The 20,388-nt window shown below is 64.3% G+C and overlaps 4 protein-coding genes across 12 annotated transcripts; 3 read left to right on the forward strand and 1 right to left on the reverse strand.

Annotated features, from left to right (window-relative positions):
• Nucleotides 1-241: 241 nt before the first annotated feature.
• LOC101751955 lies at nucleotides 242-4,788 on the forward strand. 2 transcript variants are annotated; one of them, XM_015273000.4, is made up of 4 exons: nucleotides 242-1,622; nucleotides 1,920-2,287; nucleotides 3,143-3,301; nucleotides 3,389-4,788. In XM_015273000.4, the coding sequence occupies exons 1-4, from the start codon at nucleotides 851-853 to the stop codon at nucleotides 4,211-4,213; spliced, it is 2,124 nt and encodes a 707-aa protein (XP_015128486.3). In that variant the 5' UTR covers nucleotides 242-850; the 3' UTR covers nucleotides 4,214-4,788. The 2 variants fall into 2 exon arrangements, with proteins under 2 accessions (XP_015128486.3, XP_025001366.2); XM_025145598.3 differs by lacking the exon at nucleotides 3,143-3,301.
• Nucleotides 4,779-19,922, reverse strand: LOC100859276 (RNA-binding protein 4B). Of its 6 annotated transcripts, none has more exons than XM_046905099.1 (4): nucleotides 19,875-19,922; nucleotides 19,060-19,479; nucleotides 16,374-17,074; nucleotides 15,283-15,491 (listed from the first exon to the last, which is right to left on the reverse strand). In XM_046905099.1, exons 2-3 carry the CDS (start codon nucleotides 19,469-19,471, stop codon nucleotides 16,380-16,382), a joined length of 1,107 nt encoding a protein of 368 aa, XP_046761055.1. In that variant the 5' UTR covers nucleotides 19,472-19,479; nucleotides 19,875-19,922; the 3' UTR covers nucleotides 15,283-15,491; nucleotides 16,374-16,379. The 6 variants fall into 6 exon arrangements, with proteins under 6 accessions (XP_046761057.1, XP_046761055.1, XP_015128494.1 ...); XM_015273001.4 differs by lacking the exon at nucleotides 15,283-15,491 and adding an exon at nucleotides 15,526-15,894; XM_046905100.1 differs by lacking the exon at nucleotides 15,283-15,491 and adding an exon at nucleotides 15,526-15,894 and having other exon boundaries at nucleotides 19,818-19,922.
• On the forward strand, nucleotides 5,618-7,964 carry CCS (copper chaperone for superoxide dismutase). The gene is made up of 7 exons (XM_015273014.4): nucleotides 5,618-5,686; nucleotides 6,313-6,385; nucleotides 6,479-6,809; nucleotides 7,152-7,212; nucleotides 7,287-7,364; nucleotides 7,462-7,565; nucleotides 7,669-7,964. The coding sequence occupies exons 1-7, from the start codon at nucleotides 5,657-5,659 to the stop codon at nucleotides 7,847-7,849; spliced, it is 858 nt and encodes a 285-aa protein (XP_015128500.4). The 5' UTR covers nucleotides 5,618-5,656; the 3' UTR covers nucleotides 7,850-7,964.
• On the forward strand, nucleotides 8,162-15,248 carry RBM14 (RNA binding motif protein 14). 3 transcript variants are annotated; one of them, XM_015272997.3, is made up of 3 exons: nucleotides 8,162-8,661; nucleotides 11,247-12,858; nucleotides 13,214-13,824. In XM_015272997.3, the coding sequence occupies exons 1-3, from the start codon at nucleotides 8,235-8,237 to the stop codon at nucleotides 13,419-13,421; spliced, it is 2,247 nt and encodes a 748-aa protein (XP_015128483.2). In that variant the 5' UTR covers nucleotides 8,162-8,234; the 3' UTR covers nucleotides 13,422-13,824. The 3 variants fall into 3 exon arrangements, with proteins under 3 accessions (XP_015128483.2, XP_015128485.2, XP_015128484.2); XM_015272999.4 differs by lacking the exons at nucleotides 11,247-12,858; nucleotides 13,214-13,824 and adding an exon at nucleotides 14,706-15,248; XM_015272998.3 differs by lacking the exon at nucleotides 11,247-12,858.
• Nucleotides 19,923-20,388: the final 466 nt, after the last annotated feature.

Genomic DNA, 20,388 nt, shown 5'->3' on the forward strand with positions numbered 1-20,388 from the left:
CGCCCGCTGATTGGCCGAGCGTCCGGCGGAATTGCGGCACGATTGGTGGAGGCTCCGCGGAGGCGCTGGGAGGTGACGTCACAGCGCAGCGCGCCCGCTCGTTCGACAACCAATAGCGAGAAGGCGCTTCCGGTCACGCGGGAAGCGACAGCCAATCGGGAGGAGCCTGATCGTTTCGGAGCAGCGCAGCCGGAACGGAGCCGCCGAGACCGGAACCGGAAGTGGAACGGGAACCGGAACCAGAACCGGAACCGGGGTCTCCCCGCCGGCAACGCGAGGCTCCGAGCGACCCGGCCAGGCCAGGGCCCGCCCCGCGCACGGCCCCTCCCACACCCTTTTCCCCGCCCACTCCTCGCGCTGCGCTCGGTCTAGCCCCGCCCCTTCCCTCTGACCACGCCCCTCCCCCTTGGCCACGCCCCCCGCCTGCGGTGTCCCTCCGTCCCCGCCCCCCAGCCCCATCCCGGTCCCCATCCCCACCCCTTCCTGCCCCCACGTCCTCATCCCAGTCTCCGGGTGCCCCCCCTTTGCCCCCATCCCCTGTGTGTGCCCCCCATATCTCCATCCCAGTCCCCCTGTGCCCCCCGTGCCGCCGTCCTTTGTGCCCCCGTATCCCCATCCCAGTCTCCCCGTGCCCCCCGTATCCCCCTCCCCCACCTCCATCCCTTTGTGCGCCCTGAATTCCCACCCCCAGTGATCCCCATTCCCGTCCCTTCTGCCCCCCCGTGTCCCCCTCCCCCATCCCCCATCTCCACCCCCCGTGCCCGCTGTATCCCCATCCCTTGTGCCCCTCAGTGTCCCCCTCTCCTACCCCCATCCCACTCCCCCCGTGCCCCCCACCCTCCCCACCACCATGTCAGACTCACTTCTCCTCCTCCGCCGCATCCGCGACCGCAGCGCTGCCACATCCCCGTTACCTCCCCAACCCACCTCGCCGCCCCCCCTCCCCCCCCCCCCTCCATCACCCCCGACTTCCATCCCCATCCTCCGCCGCAAACGCGGCCGCCGCCGCCGTTTCTACCCGGAGCACCGCGTCTACCGAACCCGCAGCTCCTTCCTGGACCTGACGGAGGAGCAGGTGCTGCGCCGTTACCGCCTGGACAAGGCCGCCATCGCCGGGCTGTGCCGTGAGCTGGGAGCCGACCTGGAAAGCCTGACGGGCCGCAGCCACGCTCTGCCCGTGGCCGTCAAAGTCACCTCAGCTCTCACCTTCCTGGCCTCGGGTTCCTTCCAGACAGCCACGCGTGACACCACGGGCATCAGCCAGTCCGCCATGTCCAACTGCTTGGCTCAGTTCTTGGAGGCCTTGCAGCGCCGCGCTGCCCGTTATATCGCCTTCCCGTCCCCCGGCCGCTCCGCCCCGCAGCCCGGTCCATTCCCCGGGGTGTTGGGGCTGTTGGGCAGCATGCACGTGGCCTTAAGGGCTCCGTCCGAGAACGAGTTGGCCTTCCGCAACGCGCGCAATTTCCACTCCATGAACATGCAGGTGGTTTGCGACGAGGCCGGCGCCATCACCAACGTGGTGGCCAAATTCCCCGGCTCGTGTCCCAACGCCGCCGTCCTGGAGAACTCGGCCCTGGCGAGGCTGTTGGATGGGACGAGGCCGGAGGGGGTCTGGTTGTTGGGTGAGGTGGGGGTTCAGGGTACGGGGGGGGGGTGGTTGAGGGGAGATCTGAGGGGTTTGGTGGGAGAACTGGGGGGTTTGGGGCAGTTCTGAGGGGTTTAGGGGAGATCTGAGGGTCTGGGGGAGACTCAAGGAGGTAGGGAAGATCTTTGGCTTTGGGGGAGACCCCGAAGTTTTGGGGGAGACCCAAAGATGTAGGGCAGACCTTTGGCTCCAGGCTCCACTCGAGGACTCCAGGAGCACCCGGGGTTCTCAAGGCCTCCTCGGGACCCCCACCTGACTCTTGTTGCCCCCCCAGGCGACCGCAGCTACCCGCTGAAGACGTGGCTGATGACCCCCATCCTCTTCCCCTGCGGCCCCGCGGAGGAGCGTTACAACGCGCTGCACCACCAGGCCCTGTCTGCCCTCCGCCAGACTCTGAGCCTCCTCAAACGCCGCTTCCGCTGCCTGGACGCGGCGGGGGGCTGCCTTCAGTACGCCCCCCAAAAGGTCTGCCAGATCTTCCTGGCTTGCTGCGTGCTGCACAACATCGCTCTGCGACGCCGGATGCCCCTGGAACCCCCCGACGGCCCCGAACCCGACCCCGAACCCGAGCTGCCCCTGCAGGCTCCCCACGTGCAGATCTCCAGCGAAGCGCGGGCTGTGCGTGCTCGGATCGTGCAGCAGGTGAGGGACAGCATGGGGTGAGGAAAGGACGTCGTGCAGCACAGCGGGGGCGCAGATTGGGGGCGCTGGGGACGCGTGGTGGGGGTGTGAGACCCCAATACCTCGAGGGGAGCACCTGGGGATGCGAGCCCCAAAACCTTGGGGGATGTGCTCAGAGACATTGGGGACACGCCTGGGGACACGCGGTGGGGATGGGAGCCCCAAATCCTTGGGGGAACACGGGGGGAATGTGGGGATGTGAGCCCCCAAATCCTTGGAGACGCACTGGGGACGCACTTGGGGATGTTGGGGATACGTGGTGGGGGTGTGAGACCCAAAAACCTCAAGGGGTGCACGTGGGGATGTGGGGATGTGAGCCCCAAAACCCTGGGGGATACCTGGAGAACTCGGGGACACATCCGGCCATGTGTTGGGGATGTGAGATCCCAAATCCTTGGGGACACATTTGAGGACATTGTGGATGTGACCCCAAAACAAATTGGGGATGCCGTGGGGATGCGACCCCAAAACATAACGGGGGGGGAGATATGGGGACACGTCGTCCCCACAGCTTTGTTCCCCCCCCCATTTTGTGGTCATCATTGCTTCCTTCGGGGCCAATAAAACTCTTCATCCACGGCCCCAAATCCGTCACTTTCATTTGTAGGAACAGAACGCAGAGGGGACAAAGCGGGGGGGGGGGGGGGGAGGACCCAAAGATGTGGGGCAGACCCGAAGATGTGGGGGACACCTTTGGGTCTGGGGGCCACTGCTTTGTGTTCCCCCCCACCTCCCCGTTTTGTGGCCCCCGTTTCCTCCTTCGGAACCAATAAACCCCTTCATCCATGGCCCCAAACCCATCCCTTCCATTTACAGAACCAACAACCCTCCTCGTCCATCCCTTCCGTTGGCAGAACAGAACCCAGACAGCCCCCACAGCCCGCTGTGGGTCGCAGGACCCCCCTCTCACCGCCCTCCCCCCCTCGGCAGCAGGACGCCCCCCATGGCGGCAGCGCGCCGGCCCTGCTGCAGGCGGTACAGCATCTCCCCCCGGTCCCACCTCAGCTTCTCCTCGTAGCTCCGTCCCTTCAGCCTCACCACGTCCCCGAATTCCTCCCTCAGCCTCCTCAGCACGGCCTGCAGCTGCCCTTCGCACCGCAGCACCGCCGCGTCCAGCCGCCTCCGCGCCTTCGTCTCCCCACGGAAGGCAATGGAGGACGGGAGCCCCCGGCGCCGCCGCTGGAAGAAGCGGTTGGGGTGGGAGGTCCGGAGCTCCATCCCCTCCAGCAGAGCCAACAGCTGCTCCCGGTGTTGGATCAGAGCGGCCGCTTCGTCCCACAGCTCCAAAGCATCCCCCAGCCTTCTCCGAGAGGCCGCAAGGCCGTATTTGGCGGCCATGGCCAACCTCTCGCCCGTGGGGACCCGCAGGGCGGCCCAGAGGCGGTGCAGGCGGTGCTGCAGCTCCTCCGGTTGCGGTGTCGGGGCTGCAGGTGGCGGCGGTGGCGGCGGTGGCGGCGGTGCTTCTGCCGTCCCCCCCGGGTGCTCATCAGGCGGCTCCCGGTCACCGTCGGCCCCGCTGAGGTTGAAGATGGCGTGGAGGAAGTCGGAGCCGGCGGCTGCGAGGAAGTGCCGGTAGTCCTGCAGGAGGGCTGCGGGCTGAGGCGGTGCTCGCGGTGTCGGGGGGGGGGTCGGACCCCCCCGGGGCTGCTGTTGGGGTCTGCCGGCCCGCGGGCTGAGCTCGGCGGCTGCCGGTTCCAAGAGAGGCTCCGCATCCGAGAACAACTGCTGGGGGGGCAGCGCCGGGCCCAGCTGACCATAGAGATCCCAGAGAGCCTCGGCGGGGTCTGGGACGGCGTTGGAGGACTGAGGGCAGCGCTGGAGGACCGGCGTGGCCTGTGGTGCGGTGTGGGGGTGCAGTGGTTGTGTCGCAGTGTGGGTGTGCATTGACTGTGTCACACCGTGGGTGTGCAGTGGTTGTGTCACACTGTGGGTGTGCATTGGCTGTGTCACACTGTGGGTGTGCAATGGCTGTACCTTTGTGTCAGTGTGCAGTGGTTGTGTTGCAGTGTGGGTGTGCAGTGGTTGTGTCGCACTGTGGGTGTGCAATGGCTGTACCTTTGTGTCAGTGTGCAGTGGTTGTGTTGCAGTGTGGGTGTGCAGTGGTTGTGTCACACTATGAGTGTGCAATGGTGGTACCTTTGTGTCAGTGTGCAGTGGTTGTGTCGCAGTGTCGGTGTGCAGTGGTTGTGTCACACCATGGGTGTGCAATGGCTGTACCTCTGTGTCGGTGTGCAGTGGTTGTGTCACACCGTGGGTGTGCAATGGTTGTACCTTTGTGTTGGTGTGCAGTGGTTGTGTTGCAGTGTCGGTGTGCAGTGGTTGTGTCGCACTGTGGGTGTGCAGTGGCTGTGTCACACTATGAGTGTGCAATGGTTGTACCTCTGTGTCGGTGTGCAGTGGTTGTGTCGCAGTGTGGGTGTGCAATGGCTGCGTCACACCATCAGAGCACAGCGCTGATTGCACACCCACCTTCACCGCGTCGTCCATCAGCTCCGGGCGCCACAACAGCCGCACTCCGAGGGCCGGGGCGGCTCCGGGCGGCGCCTTTGTGGGCTCCTCGGGCGGCTCAACGCGTGCGCGGAGGCGGCGGAGCCTCACGTCGTCCTCAGGGCGGCGGGTGACGGCGCAGAGCAGCGGGGGCAGCCGCCGGGCGGCGCTGCGCGGAAAGGACCCCCGCGGCCCCCCGGGTTGGGCCGTCGGTGGCGGTGGGGCGGCGGGGGGGGGGTCGTCCGGAAGGGCCGCGTTGGAGCGTCGGGGGCTTCATGGCGGCGGTGGGGTCGGCCTGGAGGCCCTCCTTCCCGTGCGGCGGTTGCGTGGATCGTCGCACGGCGGCCTGCGCGCCCAAAACCCGCCGTCAGCCGCGGGGCCGCCCCCAAATCGGCCCTCGGCTCCGTTTAACCGAAGGCCCGGCAGCGCGCTGCGGGCCTCACCTCAGCAATGCGCCCCAAAACGCCGGGATCCTCCCCACCCCGAAGCCCCCCATGACCCCCCCTGCGGACCGCGGGGCACCCCCGGACACCTCAAGGTTCCTCTGGGTCCCCCGGACCCCCCGGGACCTCCCACCGCTTCCCGCTGCCTCCGGATCGCGCTCCACGAGACCTACAGCGTCTCTGTTTCCATGGCGACCTGAGCGCCGGAAGTGACGTATTAAACCGCGCCGCTACCGCGGGGTTCCCTGAGGTTATTGCCATGCCAACAGGTGCGCCGGAAGTGATCACATCGGCGCATCGGATGTGACGATTTACTTCTGCGCTGGAAGTGTCGCCAATGCGCTGCGCCGGAAGTGACGCCGGGGCGTTGCGCAGCGCGCGGAGTTCAGAGTCCGCCGTCATGGCGGGGTCCGGGGGGTCGAGCTGCACGGTGAGCCGCGGGGGCGGCGCTTTGGGGGCGGGCGGAGGGGGTTTTGGGGTCCGGGGCTCCGTCCGCCGCCATTTTGGGGGCGCAGGGCCCCATAAGTGGGAATTTTGATGGCGCAGGTCCTCACAAACGGCAATGTTGTGGGGTGCAGTGCACCACGTGGGGCTGTTTGGGGGTGCACGGCCCCTTTAAGGGGGATTTCGGGCAGTGGGGACCCATATGGGGCTGTTTGCGCCTTGCAGGGAGCCGTGGGTGAGTGTTTGGGGGGTGCATGGGGTTATTAATGCCAACTTGGAGGACGGAGGTCCCTTTGAGTGGGGGCTTTGGGGTCGTGGGGCCGCATTAAGGGGCGTTTTGAGGGTTTGGGGATACGCAGGTGGGACTCTGTGGGGCGCAGGGGCTGAGAAATGGCATTTCGGGGGGGCAGAGTCCCATTAAAGAGCATTTGGGGGGGGGGGGGGGAAGGACTGCACCCGTGGAGCTCTGAGGTCCGTAGGGCTCCCAAATGGGAATTCTGGGGGTGCAGAGCCCCATAAGTGGGCATCGAGAATGGGAGGTGGGGGGAGAACCCCAGGAAGGGGCTTTTTGGGGCGCAGACCCCCCATCCCAACCCGCCCCTCCTTGTCCAGCTGGAGTTCGCAGTGCAGATGAGCTGCGAGAGCTGCGCCGAAGCCGTGCGGGCAGCGCTGGAGGGCGCCCCAGGTGAGCCCCACTCTGAGTGTGCCCCCCCCTTCCCCCCACTCTTTCTCCCCTCCCCCCGCCCCCCCCATCATATCCCCCTCCCCGCATTTCCAGGCGTGCGGCTGCTGGAGCTGCGCCCCGAGACTCAGACGGTGCTGCTGGAGGCCGAGGTGGGCGCAGAGCGTGTGAAGGAGCTGCTGGAATCCAGCGGGCGGCGCGCGGTGCTGCGGGGTATGGGGGTCCCTGCGGGGTCCCCTGGGGATCCCCGAGGGGGTGACACGACGGCGGCGGTGGCGGCGCTGTCCGGCGGTGTGCGGGGTTTGGTGCGGTTCCTGCAGGTGTCCCCGGAGCTGTGCGTGGTGGATGGGGTCATCGATGGGCTGCGGCCGGGCCCACATGGGCTGCACGTGCACGAGTTTGGGGACACGTCTGAGGGATGTGAGAGGTACGGGGGTAACTGTGTGGGGTGTGGGGGTATGCGGGGGGTGGGCGGGGAGGCCTTAGCGGGGAAAAGGGACTGCATGGTGGGATGGGGAAATCGCAGTGATGGAGAGGGACACCCCAGTGGGGAATAGGGACACCCCAGTGGGGAATAGGGACACCCCAGTGGGGAATAGGGACACCCCAGTGGGGACAGGGACACCCCAGTGGGGAATAGGAACAGCCCTACAGGGGATGGGGACAGCCCCACAGAGGACGGGGGCACCCCAGTGGGGCCAAGGACAAACCAAGGGGATGGATGGGATGGGGGGACGCCCCCTCCTCACCCCCCATCTCCTCCCTGCAGCTGCGGGGACCACTACAACCCTGACGGGGAGTGCCACGGGGGGCCGCAGGACGAGCACCGGGTGAGCATGGGGGGTGCCGGGGGCCGCTGGGGGGGCGGCTCGGAGCCCACTCTGACCCCATTGCTGCCCCACAGCACGCCGGGGATCTGGGCAACGTGTGGGCCGACGCTGAGGGCCGAGCAGCGTTCCGTATGGAGGACACACGGCTGAAGGTGGGGGACTGGAGGGGAGGGGGGGGGCTGGGGGGTCGGGATGGTGGCTCAAAGCCTGACCCCCCCCTCCCCCCCCCTTACGACCCCTCCCCCAAAGGTGTGGGACATCATTGGGCGCTCAGTGGTGGTGGATGCGGGTGAGGACGACCTGGGCCGGGGCGGCCACGCGCTGTCCAAGCTGACGGGGAACTCGGGGCCCAGGTGAGACTGTGGGGCAGGGGGTCGGCTGTGGGGGGGTCCGGAGGGGAGGGGGGCCGGGGGAAACAGCACGGTGATGCCCCCACGTGTGTCCCCCCCTCACCAGGTTGGCCTGTGGAGTGGTGGCGCGGGCGGCTGGGCTCTTCCAGAACCCCAAACAGCTCTGCACCTGCGACGGCCTCACGCTGTGGGACGAGCGGGACCGGGCTGCAACCTCCAGCCCCACGGCGGCCCCCAACCCCACAGCGGCCCCCAGCCCCACGGTAACCCCCACCCCACACCTGTAGGCGGAAGAACGAGCAGGAAAGCACTTTGTGTCCCCCCTCCCTTCTCCCCCGGCCCCACACCCGAAGGACCAAAGAGAAATAAAGCGCTTTGCGTCTTTTCTTCCCTCCCCAGAAATTATAGCGCGGCTCCTTTAAGAAAGCGGGGCGGGCGTTGTTAAGTGACTGCGCGGGGACGGACGGAGGCGTTCTGCAGTGGTGCGCATGCGCAGCGAGCGGGGCGCGCTATCGCTCATGCGCAGTAAAACGGAACTGTGGGGCAGTCGCGCGGCGTCGCGGTGCGCATGCGCAGTGAATAAGGCGGGACGGTCCGCCGGGCGGCGCGCATGCGCAGTGGGGTCGCGAGGGCGGTGCGCAGGCGCAGGAAAGGGGCGGGAAGGCGGCGCGCATGCGCAGTGCGCGATCGCCGCTCCCCCTCCGCGCTGAGGAGGCGCCGCCATTTTGTGAGGCCGCCGCCGCCGCCAGCGCAATGCGTCCCGGCATCAAACTCTTCGTGGGCAATGTCCCCGAGGAGGCGACGGCGGAAGAGCTGAGCGAACTGTTCTCCGGGGTTGCCGGCCCGGTGCTCGGCATCGCCCTGATGAAACAGTTCGCTTTCGTTCACCTCCGGGACGAAGCGGCGGCGGCCCGCGCCATCACGCAGCTCAACGGGCATCAGCTGCACGGCCGCCGCATCGTGGTGGAGCCGTCCCGGCCGCGGCCCACCAACACCTGCAAGATTTTTGTCGGCAACGTCTCGGCCGCCTGCACCAGCGGCGAGCTGCGGTCGCTATTCCAGCAATACGGCACCGTCGTGGAGTGCGATGTGGTCAAAGGTACCGGACCCGCCGCTATGGGGCCGCTCAACCCCTCCCCCGGGACCCCGCGGGGCCCTCAGTGCCCTCTGTGGGGGGGGGGCGGAGCGCGGCCTCCGCTCCGTGATGCCGTGTGTGGCCCCGAGGCCGAGCTGGGAGGGCTGCGGAGAGAGCTGCTCCTCTGTGGGCTGCCGCGGGAGGCCGGAAGGGTATCGGTTCCCCGTTAATTGATACGAGGTGACTTCCATGCTCCTCGCTGCCGTTTGCTCACCTAAACCTGCTCCAATTTGGGCACAGAGCAAGCTGCTCCCCCCTGAGCTGCAATGGGAGGATGGAAGGCTATAGTTCCCCCGTGTTAGTTGGTGTAAGGTGATTTCTTTGCCTTTTGCCACCGTTTATACACCTAAACGGACTTCAGTGTGGGTATGGAGAAAGCTGCTCCCCCGTGAGCTGCAATGAGTTGCTGGAAGGCTCTGATTTCCCACTGTTAATTGATATAGGGTGGTTTCCATGCTCCTTACCGCCTAAATCTGCTCCAGAGCAGTTGTGGAGGATACCCTATAAGGAGCTGCTCTCCTATGGGCTGCAATGGGAGGTTGGAAGGCTGTAAATTTCCCTTATTAATTGATACAAGATGATTTCTGTGCACTTTGCCACCACTGCTATACCTGAATCTCCTCCAAGCTGAACGTGGAGCGAGCTGCTCCCCCATGAGCTGCAATGAGAGGACTGAAGCCTATAATTAGCTCCTATGTTCATTGATACCAGGTGATTTTCCTGCTCTTTGCCACTGTTTAAGGCACTTTCTCTGCTCTTTGCCATCATTTGTACATCTGAATCTGCTCCATTCTGGGCATGGAGTGAGCCGCTCCACTATGTTCTGCAGTGGGAGGTTGGAAGCCTATAATTACCGCCTATTAATTGATATAAGATGATTTCCTTGCTCTTTGCCACCTAAATCTGCTCCAGAGCAGTTGTGGAGGGTGCCCTATAAAGAGCTGCTCTCCTCTGGGCTGCAATGGGAGGTTGGAAGGCTGTAAATTCCCCCTATTAATTGATAGAGGGTGATTTCTTTGCTCTTTGCCACCATTTCTGTACATAAATGGACTCCAATCTGGATGCAGGGCAAGCTGCTCTATTATGAGCTGCAATGGGAGGCTGGAAGCCTCTAATTTCCCCTATTAATTGATATAAGATTATTTCCTCGCTCTCTGCTGCCATTTATACACCTAAATCTGCTCCACAGCGGTGTGGAGCCCCATAGGGAGCTGCACCCCCATGAGCTGCGATGGGAGGCTGGGAGCCAATCGTTTCCATACACCAATTGCTCTCAGCTGCTTTCCTCCGCTCTTTGCCGCCATTCGTATGCTTCAATCCGATCTGGATGTGGATGAGCTGCTCCTCTGTGAGCTGCAGTGGGAGGTTTGATGTCTGTGGTTGATTACTCTGTGTTAATTGATACTCAATTGATATTCGGCGCTTTCCTTCCGTTTTTGCCGTGCTGTCAGGGGCTTTCTGCCCTCTTTTCCCCCATTTATACACTTAAACCCATTCTAATGTGGACACGGAGCGAGCTGCTCCCCTGCGGGCTGCAATGGGAGCTCTGAAGCCTCTAATTACTTGCTGGTAATTGACATAAGGTGCTTTCCCCCACTCTTTGCCATCACGTGTAAGCCCACATCTCCAGCACAGACACAGAGGCTGCAGTGCAGGGGTTGCTCCCACAGCTGCAGCTGCGACACTGAGTGCTGTGGGTGCCCTTTGGGGGCTGATATGGGGGGGGTCTTTGCGGAAGAGGAAGGGGAATGCAGATTTGGGGCAACTTCAGAACTTTTGGGGCTGTTGGTGCCACGTCCGCGGGGTCGCGCACTGCTTTGAGGCGCTCGTGCTGCAGGAAAGGAGCAGGGCGAGCTAACGAGCGAGCTAATGAGTGCGGTCACTGCGTCGGCGCTCACTGGGCCCTTGGTTTTGGCTGCCCACTTTGGCCGCGCTGTCACCGCTGCCCTCTGACCGCGTGCTGATGGTTCTGGGCTCGGGATGGTGGTGAGAAACCCGGACCCGAAGTGGCGCGGGGTCAGAGCCCACCTCACTGCACCCCTCCCACCACCACATCCTTCTGCCCCGCTTCTAACTCCTGTCCGACGTCTCTGCTTCGTTAACGACTCTCGTTACCGCGCTGCTCGTTTGCTCAGCGTCTTCACGCCGCGCCGGCCCCGCTCCCTCCTTCTCGCTTGCCTGGGGGCGGGGCTCAGAGCGTGACGGTGTGTGAGGGCACAACAGGGGTGGGAGCATCACGGGGAGCAGGGCCTGAGCTCCATCGTTTAACCGAAGCTTTCTCACAGCGGAAGCTTGGAGCTTCCCCGAGACCCTGCAGCGCTGCCCCCAAGCTTTGGGGGTCCAGGGGGTGTTTGTGAGCCCGGGGTCTTGCAAAGGGGCGACTGTGGGGGGGGGTCCGGAGTGTGGCTGGAGCTGAGGTCGTGGGGCCACCGTCGTTCGTTACTGGATGCATAGGGTAGAGCCGGGCGGCGCGCCTCGTTAAGCCTTCAACCCTGTAACGAAATGTCTTTTCTCCCCCACTGATAACCCTCTGTCTGCTGCTTTATCAGACTATGCATTTGTTCACATGGAGAACGAAGCAGATGCAAAAGTTGCCATCGAAAATCTTAATGGGAAGGAGGTGAAAGGAAGAAGAGTCAATGTGGAGCTCTCGACCAATGTGCAGAAAAAGGGAGCGGGTCTGGCCGTGCCGGCCGGCGTCGTGGTGGACAAGAACAAGCGGATAGGCCTGGAGTACAGGGAGAAGTTCCAGCCCAAGATTGAGGGCTTCGAGCAGCGCCGGCTCGCGGACTCCGCCTTCCCCTCCGCCGCCGCCGGCTACGCCGCCGCCTCCTCCTCCTCCCTGTACGATTACCAGCAGCGCTTCGGCACGGCCGCCAAGTACGACGGCTTTGACGCGCAGCCCCGGCCCTCATCCCCCACCTACTTCGGCCGTGACCGCAGCCCCCTGCGGCGCTCCCCGAGCCGGGCCGGCTACTCGGCGGCCACGCTCCCGGTGACGGCACAGCCGGCTGCCTACCGTGCCCAGCCCTCGGCCTCGCTGGGGGCTGCCTACCGTGCGCAGCCCTCGGCCTCTCTGGGTGTCGCGTACCGCCCTCAGCCCACCACCGGTCAGGCCGCCGCCTACCGCGCGCAGCCCTCAGCCTCGCTGGGTGCCGCGTACCGCTCACAGGCCGCCGTCTCCCTGGGCGCCTCGCAGCCCGCCGCCGGCTCCCTCGCTTCCTATGGCGCCCAGCCCACCGCCGCCTCCTATGGTGCGCAGCCCGCCGCCTCCCAGCTCTCCGGCTACGGCCTGCAGTCCTCGGCCCTCGCCTCCTCCTATGGGGCGCAGGCTGCCTCTGGCTACTCTGCCGCTTATGGCGCCCAGGCTGCTGCTGCCTACAGTGTGCAGGCCGCTGCTGGCCCCACTGCCTCCTACAGCGTGCAGTCGGTAGCCACGCACGTGGCCTCCTACAGCGCGCAGCCCACCGGCTATGGTGTGCAGCCCGTTGATGGCCACGCCGCCTCCTACGGCGCTCAGCCTGGCGCCGCGCTCCCCGCCTCCTATGGTGCCCAGCCGGTGGCGGCTCACGCCGGCTCCTACGGCGCGCAGCCGGTAGCTGGCCATGCCACCGCCTATGGTGCCCAGCCGGTGGCTGGCCACTCAGCCTCCTACGGCACCCAGCCGGTGGCTGCCGCGCTCTCGGCCTCCTACGGTGCGCAGCCGACCGCTGGCCACTCGGCGTCCTACGGCGCTCAGCCCGCCGCCAACCTGCCCGCCTCCTACGGCAGCCAGGCCGCCGCACTCTCCGCCACCTATGGCGCACCGGCGGCATCCTCGCTGGCCGCCTCCTACGGCAGCCAGGCTGCCGCCGCCTCCTACAAGGCACAGGCTTCCGTCCCGCTGACGGCAGCCTACCGAGCCCAGGCCTCCAACTCGATGGCGGCCTCCTACCCGGCGCAGCAGGCCTCCTCCGCGTCGCTGGTGGCCGCCTACAGAGCCCAGCCGGGCAGCGCCTACGACGGGCCGAGCCAGCTGGGGCAGCAGGCTGCCTCCTACCTGGGCCTCTCGCAGGCTGCCACCGCCGCCGTCGCACCGCCCTACGAGCGCACCCGCCTCTCCCCGCCTCGCAGCGCCGGCTATGATGATCCGTACAAAAAATCCTCCACTCTGGCAAAAAGGTATGGAGCCCGGCCGGCGGCTCACGCGTAGCCCACCTGTGGCAGCGTCTTCTTTCCCTCCTCCCTCCCCTCGCTTCTCTGTGCTGGATACGGGGGGGCTTTCGGTGCCTGGGGACGGGCCGGCTGTCCGTCTGTCCATCTGCTGCGTCGCTCCGTGCCGCGAGAGCCGTCGGCGCCGGGTTGCGGCGGTGCTGTGCGTGACACCGCGGGCTCATGGTTCACCCCCAGAACCGGGGGGGCGAGTTCGGCTTCGCTTGTTCACCGAGCGCTCCCCGGGGGCCCCGCGCTGCGCCACGACCCAGGGTGCCCACACCGCTGCTCCGCCTTCACACCACGTCTCTCTTCTCTCGCCCAGGTACAATTCAGACCGCCGTCTCTCTGAGCTCTCAGATTACCGCCGCTTAGCGGACTCTCCGCTCGCGTACCGCCGCTCACCAACAAAGTCCCCGATGGATTATCGCCGCCTGCCAGAAGCGCACGCTGATTACGCCCGCTACTCAGGCGCCTATGGCGATTACCTGCCCGCGGCCCGCGTGCACTCGGGCTACCAGCGCCGCCTGTAGCGTGCCCTGAGTCGCCCCCCGTCCTGCGCCGGACCCTCCCCCCCTTCTTGCGGCCCCCCCCGAGGGCACAGGTGGTGGTTTTGGGGTATTTTTTTTAGCCACCTTTTTGTTGACTTGAGTTTTTAGAAGGTTTTGCGTTCACGGTTTGAACAGCTCCCGCGGTGTGACGGGAGGAGCGCGGTCGCAGTCTGCCTGTAGCGCCGCGACGCCACACTTTGGCTGTTGGCACCGCGCAGCTCCGTTTGCAGCCCAAACCATCGGCGCCACACACGGCCCCTCCGTTCCCCCAACACCTTCTTAGCGTTGCGTTCAATCCAGGCACCGTGTAGGACTCGACCCTGCAGCGCCAAGTGACGTTTTGTATGACTGTAAATAAACCGCTGGGCTGTTCTCAGTTTAGAAACCCTCGTCTGCTGTTTTTCTTTCCCCGCTCGGGGGCGGCTCTGTCCCAATCCCTCCCTTCAGGGGGCAGACGGGCAATGGGGGAAGTGGTGTGCGCCGGGACGGCTGTGCGTTGATACGGCTGTATGTGGTGGATGGAAACGGACACCTCTGCCTGCTCCCAGAAGGTTTGGGTTGCAGAAGCAGCTTTGGAGAGGAGATGGCGGATGTGGGACTGCTGGCGCTGTTCCTAATTCAAACACTTAGTTTTTCTCTGGGAATTCACTAAGTGAAGTGTAATCTGTGCTTTGCAGACAGTGCTTTGGTTTTATCCAGGCAGTTCCTTAATGTGACGTGGAATCAGCTCAGCTGCACCAGGGTGAGCACTGCCCGTCCCTACTGTGTCACGTCGCTGAGGCCGAGCGGGGCTCCTCCTCACTGCCAGAATTCAACTATAAAACCTTGCAAAAGCATTTTCTGTCCCTTGTCTTCCCTGAGCCGCAGAATGCAGTGCATCCTCTTTAGCTGTTCTCTGACCCCATCACTGCCTGCTTTGGTTTTATTGCAGGGTGAGGACAGCAGCACGTGCGTGTGAGTGCAAAAAGTACAGCCTGAAAAACTACAGCCCTACTGGGCAGAAACACAGCCTCACAGGGCAACAGTACAGTCTCCCAGGGTAGAAACACAGCCTGACAGGACAACCATGCAGCCAGTTGGGGTAGAAGAAGAGCCTGACAGAGCAGCAGTACAGCTGGTTGGGGTACAGACAGCCCAGGGTGCTGTCGGGTGGGTGCAGCGGCCGCAGCAGCCCCATCCCTTATGTGCCTCATTGGCAAGGATTTGTTAACCAGAACGGCGCGGGAGGTAATGAGCATCCTAATATTTCTCCCCCTCATTTTCCAGGCTGGTGGCAGCGAGAGGGTCCCAAGGAGCAGCAGAAACAGCTGTGAGGTAGAGCAGAAGGAGCGCAGCCACAGCCTGAGGTACACTGGTAGGAATGAGCAGAGTGGCAGCGCCGGAAAAGCGACCAAGAAAGTCATCGCTGTACCCGGGGAGGTGCTGGAAAGGAGATGTGAGAAGCTCATAGGAGAGGTAGCTATAGATGTAGGAGGCAGAGCAGGTGAGAGCTGCTGGGCAATGCCACGACCCCCAGAATTGGGGCTGGGGGATGAGGGGCTCCCCCAGAACAGGAGCATGGGGCCAGAGAGCCAGGATGTAAAAGGTGCTGAGCCCAGATCTCAGCCCCAAAGAGTGTTTAATTGCATTGAGTAATGAACTGGCAAAGGCAAGGGGGAAGGTGGGGGGCTCTGCAGGGTATTTAACGAGCCAGCCCCGTTAATCAGCCTGGCATCAGGATGAGGGTGGTGTTAGAGTGGGGCTGTAAAGCAGAGCTGCTGCCTCAGCAGTCCCTTCGTTTGCAGCACGATGGTGGTGAGTGCAGGGGAGGGGGAAGTGCCCGCGCAGGAGACACAGGCCCGGGTTCGTTAAGAGGTTCGTTAAAAGAGTTTATTTTACTGGAAAGAGCGGTCGGGTGGGGGGAGGGAGGGAGGGAGGGAGGGGTGGGAGCTCAAGGCTGAGGCAGAGCCGCAGGTTGGGCTCCAGGCGTAACGCCGGGTGCGGCGCAGCGCTGTCGGGATCGCTAAGTACCACAATGGTAAGACTGAGCGTCTTTAGAAAAATATGCACGTCCTTAAAAAAAAAAAAAAGAAAAAAGAAAAAAAACCCCAACAAACCAAAACCGAACCAAAAGAAGAAGCTACAGCCCAGGCTGCGAGAGGGGGAACAGCAGCTCCACGCACGCTGCCGGGGGAGCAGGAAAGCAAAGCTCGTGCTACGGCTACGCTCGCGCTAAACCTGAGCCTAGACCAGCTAGGGGCTGGAGAGCGGCACGGGGAGGCGAGAAAGCAAATCCTGAAAGACTGAATGTAAAGTGGGGCCAGGGAAGGGGGATCAGCTACTTCTGACTACGCTACGAAGAAGCTCGAGCGTCCGTTAGGGACCAATTCGTTAGGTGAAACGGGTGTGCTTTGAAGCCCAGCACAGTCAGACGCGCACGGCACGGGAACCCGACGTCCAGCCGCAATTATCTTACCTGAAAGAGAAAAGCAGAGTTCAGGGCCCCCAGCGGAGAGCCGGGGCTGTGCCAAGCCCTGTGGGAAGCAGCCGGAGTCCAGATGTCAGCCGAGCTGTCGGCAGCGGGACGCCGCTCGGTTGTGACTCGTCAGTCAGACTGGGCTCGGCACGGTGTTGGCATGAGTGGAATGGGAGAGAAACCTCCCCTTGCACCACTCCGGGGTGGCAGGGCCCGCTCCCGGCACCGGGAGGACCACTCAACACCAAGATGCCGACGCTCATCTCACCATGCTGGCCTTGCAAATGCCAGCGGGGCTCTGGTGGAGCAGGCCTCCGGGCTTTAACGCCCACAAAGGGCCCTGAGCCGGGTCCTGGCACTCAGCCCTGACCCACATATACCCCCTGCTCCGGGAATGAGACGGACTCAGCCCTGCTGCCGGGGAACCCCCACACGACCCCAGCGCACCACCGGTGGTCTGCAGCTCCACACACGCTCACCTCGGCTCAAAAGGCAGAGTACCGCGCCCTGTCCGCGTACGGGTCGCGCCCGAACCGCTGCATGTCGTAGAGTGAAGCCCGAGCGACCGACGAGACCGGCGACAGCTGACTACGATCGTACGTGTACGCCTCTCCGACGGTGGTGGCCGCGGCTGCCGTGCGGCGCAGGGGGCTTCTATCCCGGGTGTAATAGGTGGAGGAGGCCGCCGCTGCTGCCGCCGTGGCTGCAGCCGCCACCGCGGCCGCCGCTACGCCCGGGGTGGGCAGCAGAGCTCTATCGTAGGGGTCTAAGGTGGTGGGGATGCGGCTGGCCATGGCCGTGGTGGCCGCCATGGCCGTGGACTGGACCTGGGAGTACTGGGCGTACTGGGAGTACTGGGCCATGGTCTGCTCTGCGTAGGCGTCGTACGCAGAGGCCGTCGCATAGGACCTGACGCGGTAGCGCTTGTAGTAGTCGGCCATCCCGCTGTACGCGTCATCGTAATACATGGTCTCCCCATAGCCCGCGGTGTAGGGAGTGCGCACGGCTCCGTACTGCTCGTTATAGGCCTCGGTAAAGTCAGCCACTTGCCCCGGGCGATCTACCGGACACTCTTTAGACCAGTGCCCTTCCTTCCCGCACCGGTAGCAGCCGCTCTTGTCTCCCATCCCGGGCGCAGTCCTGAGCCGACTGGTGGACAACTGCACGCGCATCCGCTTGCCTTGAAGAAACAGACGCAAAAGGGAGGCTATAATTGAGGCCACGCCAAGCGGTTCGTTAGAAAAACATGCACAGTAAAGCAGACATCGGGACACGACTGGACAGATCCCCACCGGAGCAACACTGGGAACAACCGCAGAGTCCCCGACCTCCTGTATCCGCCTTGCTGCGTTCGGCGCGGAGCTGTGCACCGACTTACCAGCACGGTGCCGGGGACACCGGGAACACCGAGCACTCGGTGGCTCTGAGACACATCCTGCCTGTTCTGGAGGGGCACACAGCTGAACCCACGGCCTCCAAAGCCGCAGAAAAGCAGTGTTCTGCCCCAAATCGGCGTGCCGACCCGATGGTAGTGAGCTCACCGCCACAGCAAAGCCGGCGCAGTGCAGCGAGGGCCACCCAGCGATGCCGCCCAACAGGGCCATGCACGAGCGGGTCCTGCTGCGTCACACAGTGGCACCCAGAGGACAAGAACCCTTCGGGAGGGGACACAGCCCCAGGTGTGTGCTGGGGAGAGAGTCTGACGTCAGATCCTGTGCAGGTTGCGCCACTTTGGAGAGGAGTTTCAGCACAGGGATGAGAGCCAGAGTGCGAGCAGAGAGACCAAGTGTGGGGGAGAGCAGTGCTGGGGGCACCCAGAATTGGGTGGTGAGGAGTGGTGAAGAGTGTCCTGCCCAAAATGGAGTGGATGGGTCGTGGGGAAGAAGAACACTGGGGATTCCCAAAATGGAGGGGATGAGTTGTGGTGAAGAACAGCTCCAGGGACACCCCAAATGGGTGGATGGGTCGTGGTGAAGAACAGCCCTGGGGACATCCAAAATGGAGCAGATGGGTCATGGGGAAGAACAGCTCCAGGGATCCACCAGGTGGGGATGGAGAGCTTTGAGGACACCCCCAAGAGGGATGATGCGTTGTGGTGAAGGAGAGCACTGGGGATGCCCCGCATTTGGACTACAGGCTGTGGTGAAGTAGAGCTCTGCAGATGGCCAACGTGGGCAGACAGGTGGTGGCAAAGAGAAGCACTGAGGACACCCCAACTGGAAGCGCCGGCATCACCAACACCCCAACTGGGGGTCAGCAACACCACAACAAGATGGCGGCATTTCGGGATGATGCAACGGACGCGTCCCCAACAACCCAACAGGTTCTGGCACAGCCCCATGGAGAAGCACTCACTTTCAGTGTGGAGGAAGCGGCTTGGCACCGGCTCTGCTCATCCACTTGGCACGCTATGGGGCTGGCCATGGGGCTGGCATGAGCCCCATTGCCACTCTGGGTCCTTCAGATGGATCCCCCCAACCCACCCAAGACCCCAGAGCCTAACCCTTCACGAGTGGGACCACCATGAGGACGAGCTTGGAGGACACACCAAAGAGAAGCGCCTGCATTGCCAACACCCCAGGAGGGGTTGGCACCACCGCGACAAGATGGCGGCATCTTGGGATGACGCAACGGACGCGTCCCCAACAACCCAATGGGCTCCGGTATGGCCCCGCGGAGATGTGCTCGGGGGTGGCTCAGCACTGGCTCTGCTCATCCACTCGGCAAGCTATGGGGCTGGCCATGGGGCCCGCGTGAGCCCTGCAGGACCGAGGCCGTCGCTGGGTCCTTCAGATGGATCCCCCAACCCACCCAAAACCCCAGAGCCTAACCCTTCATGGGTAGGACCACCCTGAGGACGAGCTTGGTGGACAAACCAAAGGGAAGAAGGGAAGCGCCGGCATCACCAACGCCCCAACCGGGGGTCGGCAACACCGCGACAAGATGGCGGCATCTTGGCATGACGCAACGGACCCCGACAACCCAACGGGCTCAGACGCGGCCCGGCGGGGAAGCGCTCGCTCTCGTCACAGAGGATCCTCCCTGCGAGCTGCGTGGCCGGCTCCAGCCTCACCAAAAAGAGCCGCACGGCACCGCTGCGCCGGGCCGCGGCCGACCTCCATCTCCCCATCATCTCCATCCCGTCCCCGTCCCGCGCGGCGTCACCTTGGAACTCGGTGTTGTCCAGCCCTCGGATGGCCTCCACCGCGTCCTCCGCCCGCTCCATGTGCACGAAGGCGTAGTCCTTGACGATGTCGCACTCGATGACGGGGCCGTACTCCTCGAACTTGGCGCGCAGCTCCAGGTTGGTGCAGGTGGGGCTGATGTTGCCCACGTGCAGCTTGGTGGAGGCCTTGCTCTTGTTCTTGCTGGCCTCCACGTTGATGCAGACGCCGTGCAGCTTGTGGTGGTGCAGGTTGCGGATGGCGTCCTCGGCCGCCGTCTTGTCCTCGATGTGCACGAAGCCGTAGTTCTTGATGATGTCGCACTCCAGCACCTTGCCGTACTGCTCGAACAGCGAGCGGATCTCCTGCTCCGTCGCCTCCCGCGGCAGGTTCCCGATGAACAGCTTCACCATCTTCAGGCCTGCCGTGGGGCGGGGGGTGGGTGGGGGCTCTCGCTGCCCCCCAGCCCCGCTCTGCCCCCCCGTGCCCTACAGACCCCCATATCCCCCCCCCACAGTCCTCAGTCTGCTCCAGGCCCACTCTTCCCCCCCACCCCCTTCTTCGGCTCCACTCCCCACAACTCCTCTCCTCTCCACTCCCCCCCACACCCCACCCCAATTCCCTCAGCCCCCCTCTGCCCACCCCACCCCCCCACGACTCCCAGACCCCCTCGCCCCACCCCGCGGCCCCGTCCCCCACCCCCGCGGCCCTCAAGGCCTGCTCCCTCCGCTCCCCCAGTCCCTGACCCGCATCTCCCACCTCCGGCCCCCCCCGTCCCGTTCCCGGTCGCCCCTCCCGGTGCGGCCCCGCCCCCACCTGCGCCCTCCGCCGCTCTCTCCTCGCAAAATGGCGGCGGCGATGCTCAGCCACTCGGGCCCCGCCCTCCGGCCCCTATTGGCCGTTGAGGCTGTCCGTCAAGAGCAGCACCGCCCCCCGGGGCGCGCTGGCCCCGCCCTTCACCCCTCCGCAGCCAATCAGAGGAAGAGGCGGGGCGCGCGGAGTGGCCCATTGATGGTGAACGGGGGGATCCGGAGTGGTCCATTCATTGTTAATGAGGAGCTCCGGAGCCCGCCGTTAATTGGGCAGTTTGGGGTGACCCATTCACAGTCCCGTCCCGTTTCCCTCCCTTTCTCGTCCCATCCCATCTCCATCGCCATCCCCACCCCATCCCGTCCCTTCCCCGTCCCCTCCCGTCTCCATCCCCACCCCCATCCCACGCTATTTACATCTCGTCCCACCTCCGTGCCGTCCCTCCCCCCATCTCTTTCCTTCTCCCATCCCCTTCCCTGTCCCACCGCCCTCCCTCTCATCCTATGGAATGGAGATTTCA

Source organism: Gallus gallus, chromosome 39 (assembly GCF_016699485.2).
Source record: "Gallus gallus isolate bGalGal1 chromosome 39, bGalGal1.mat.broiler.GRCg7b, whole genome shotgun sequence".
Classification (NCBI taxonomy): Eukaryota; Metazoa; Chordata; class Aves; order Galliformes; family Phasianidae; genus Gallus; species Gallus gallus.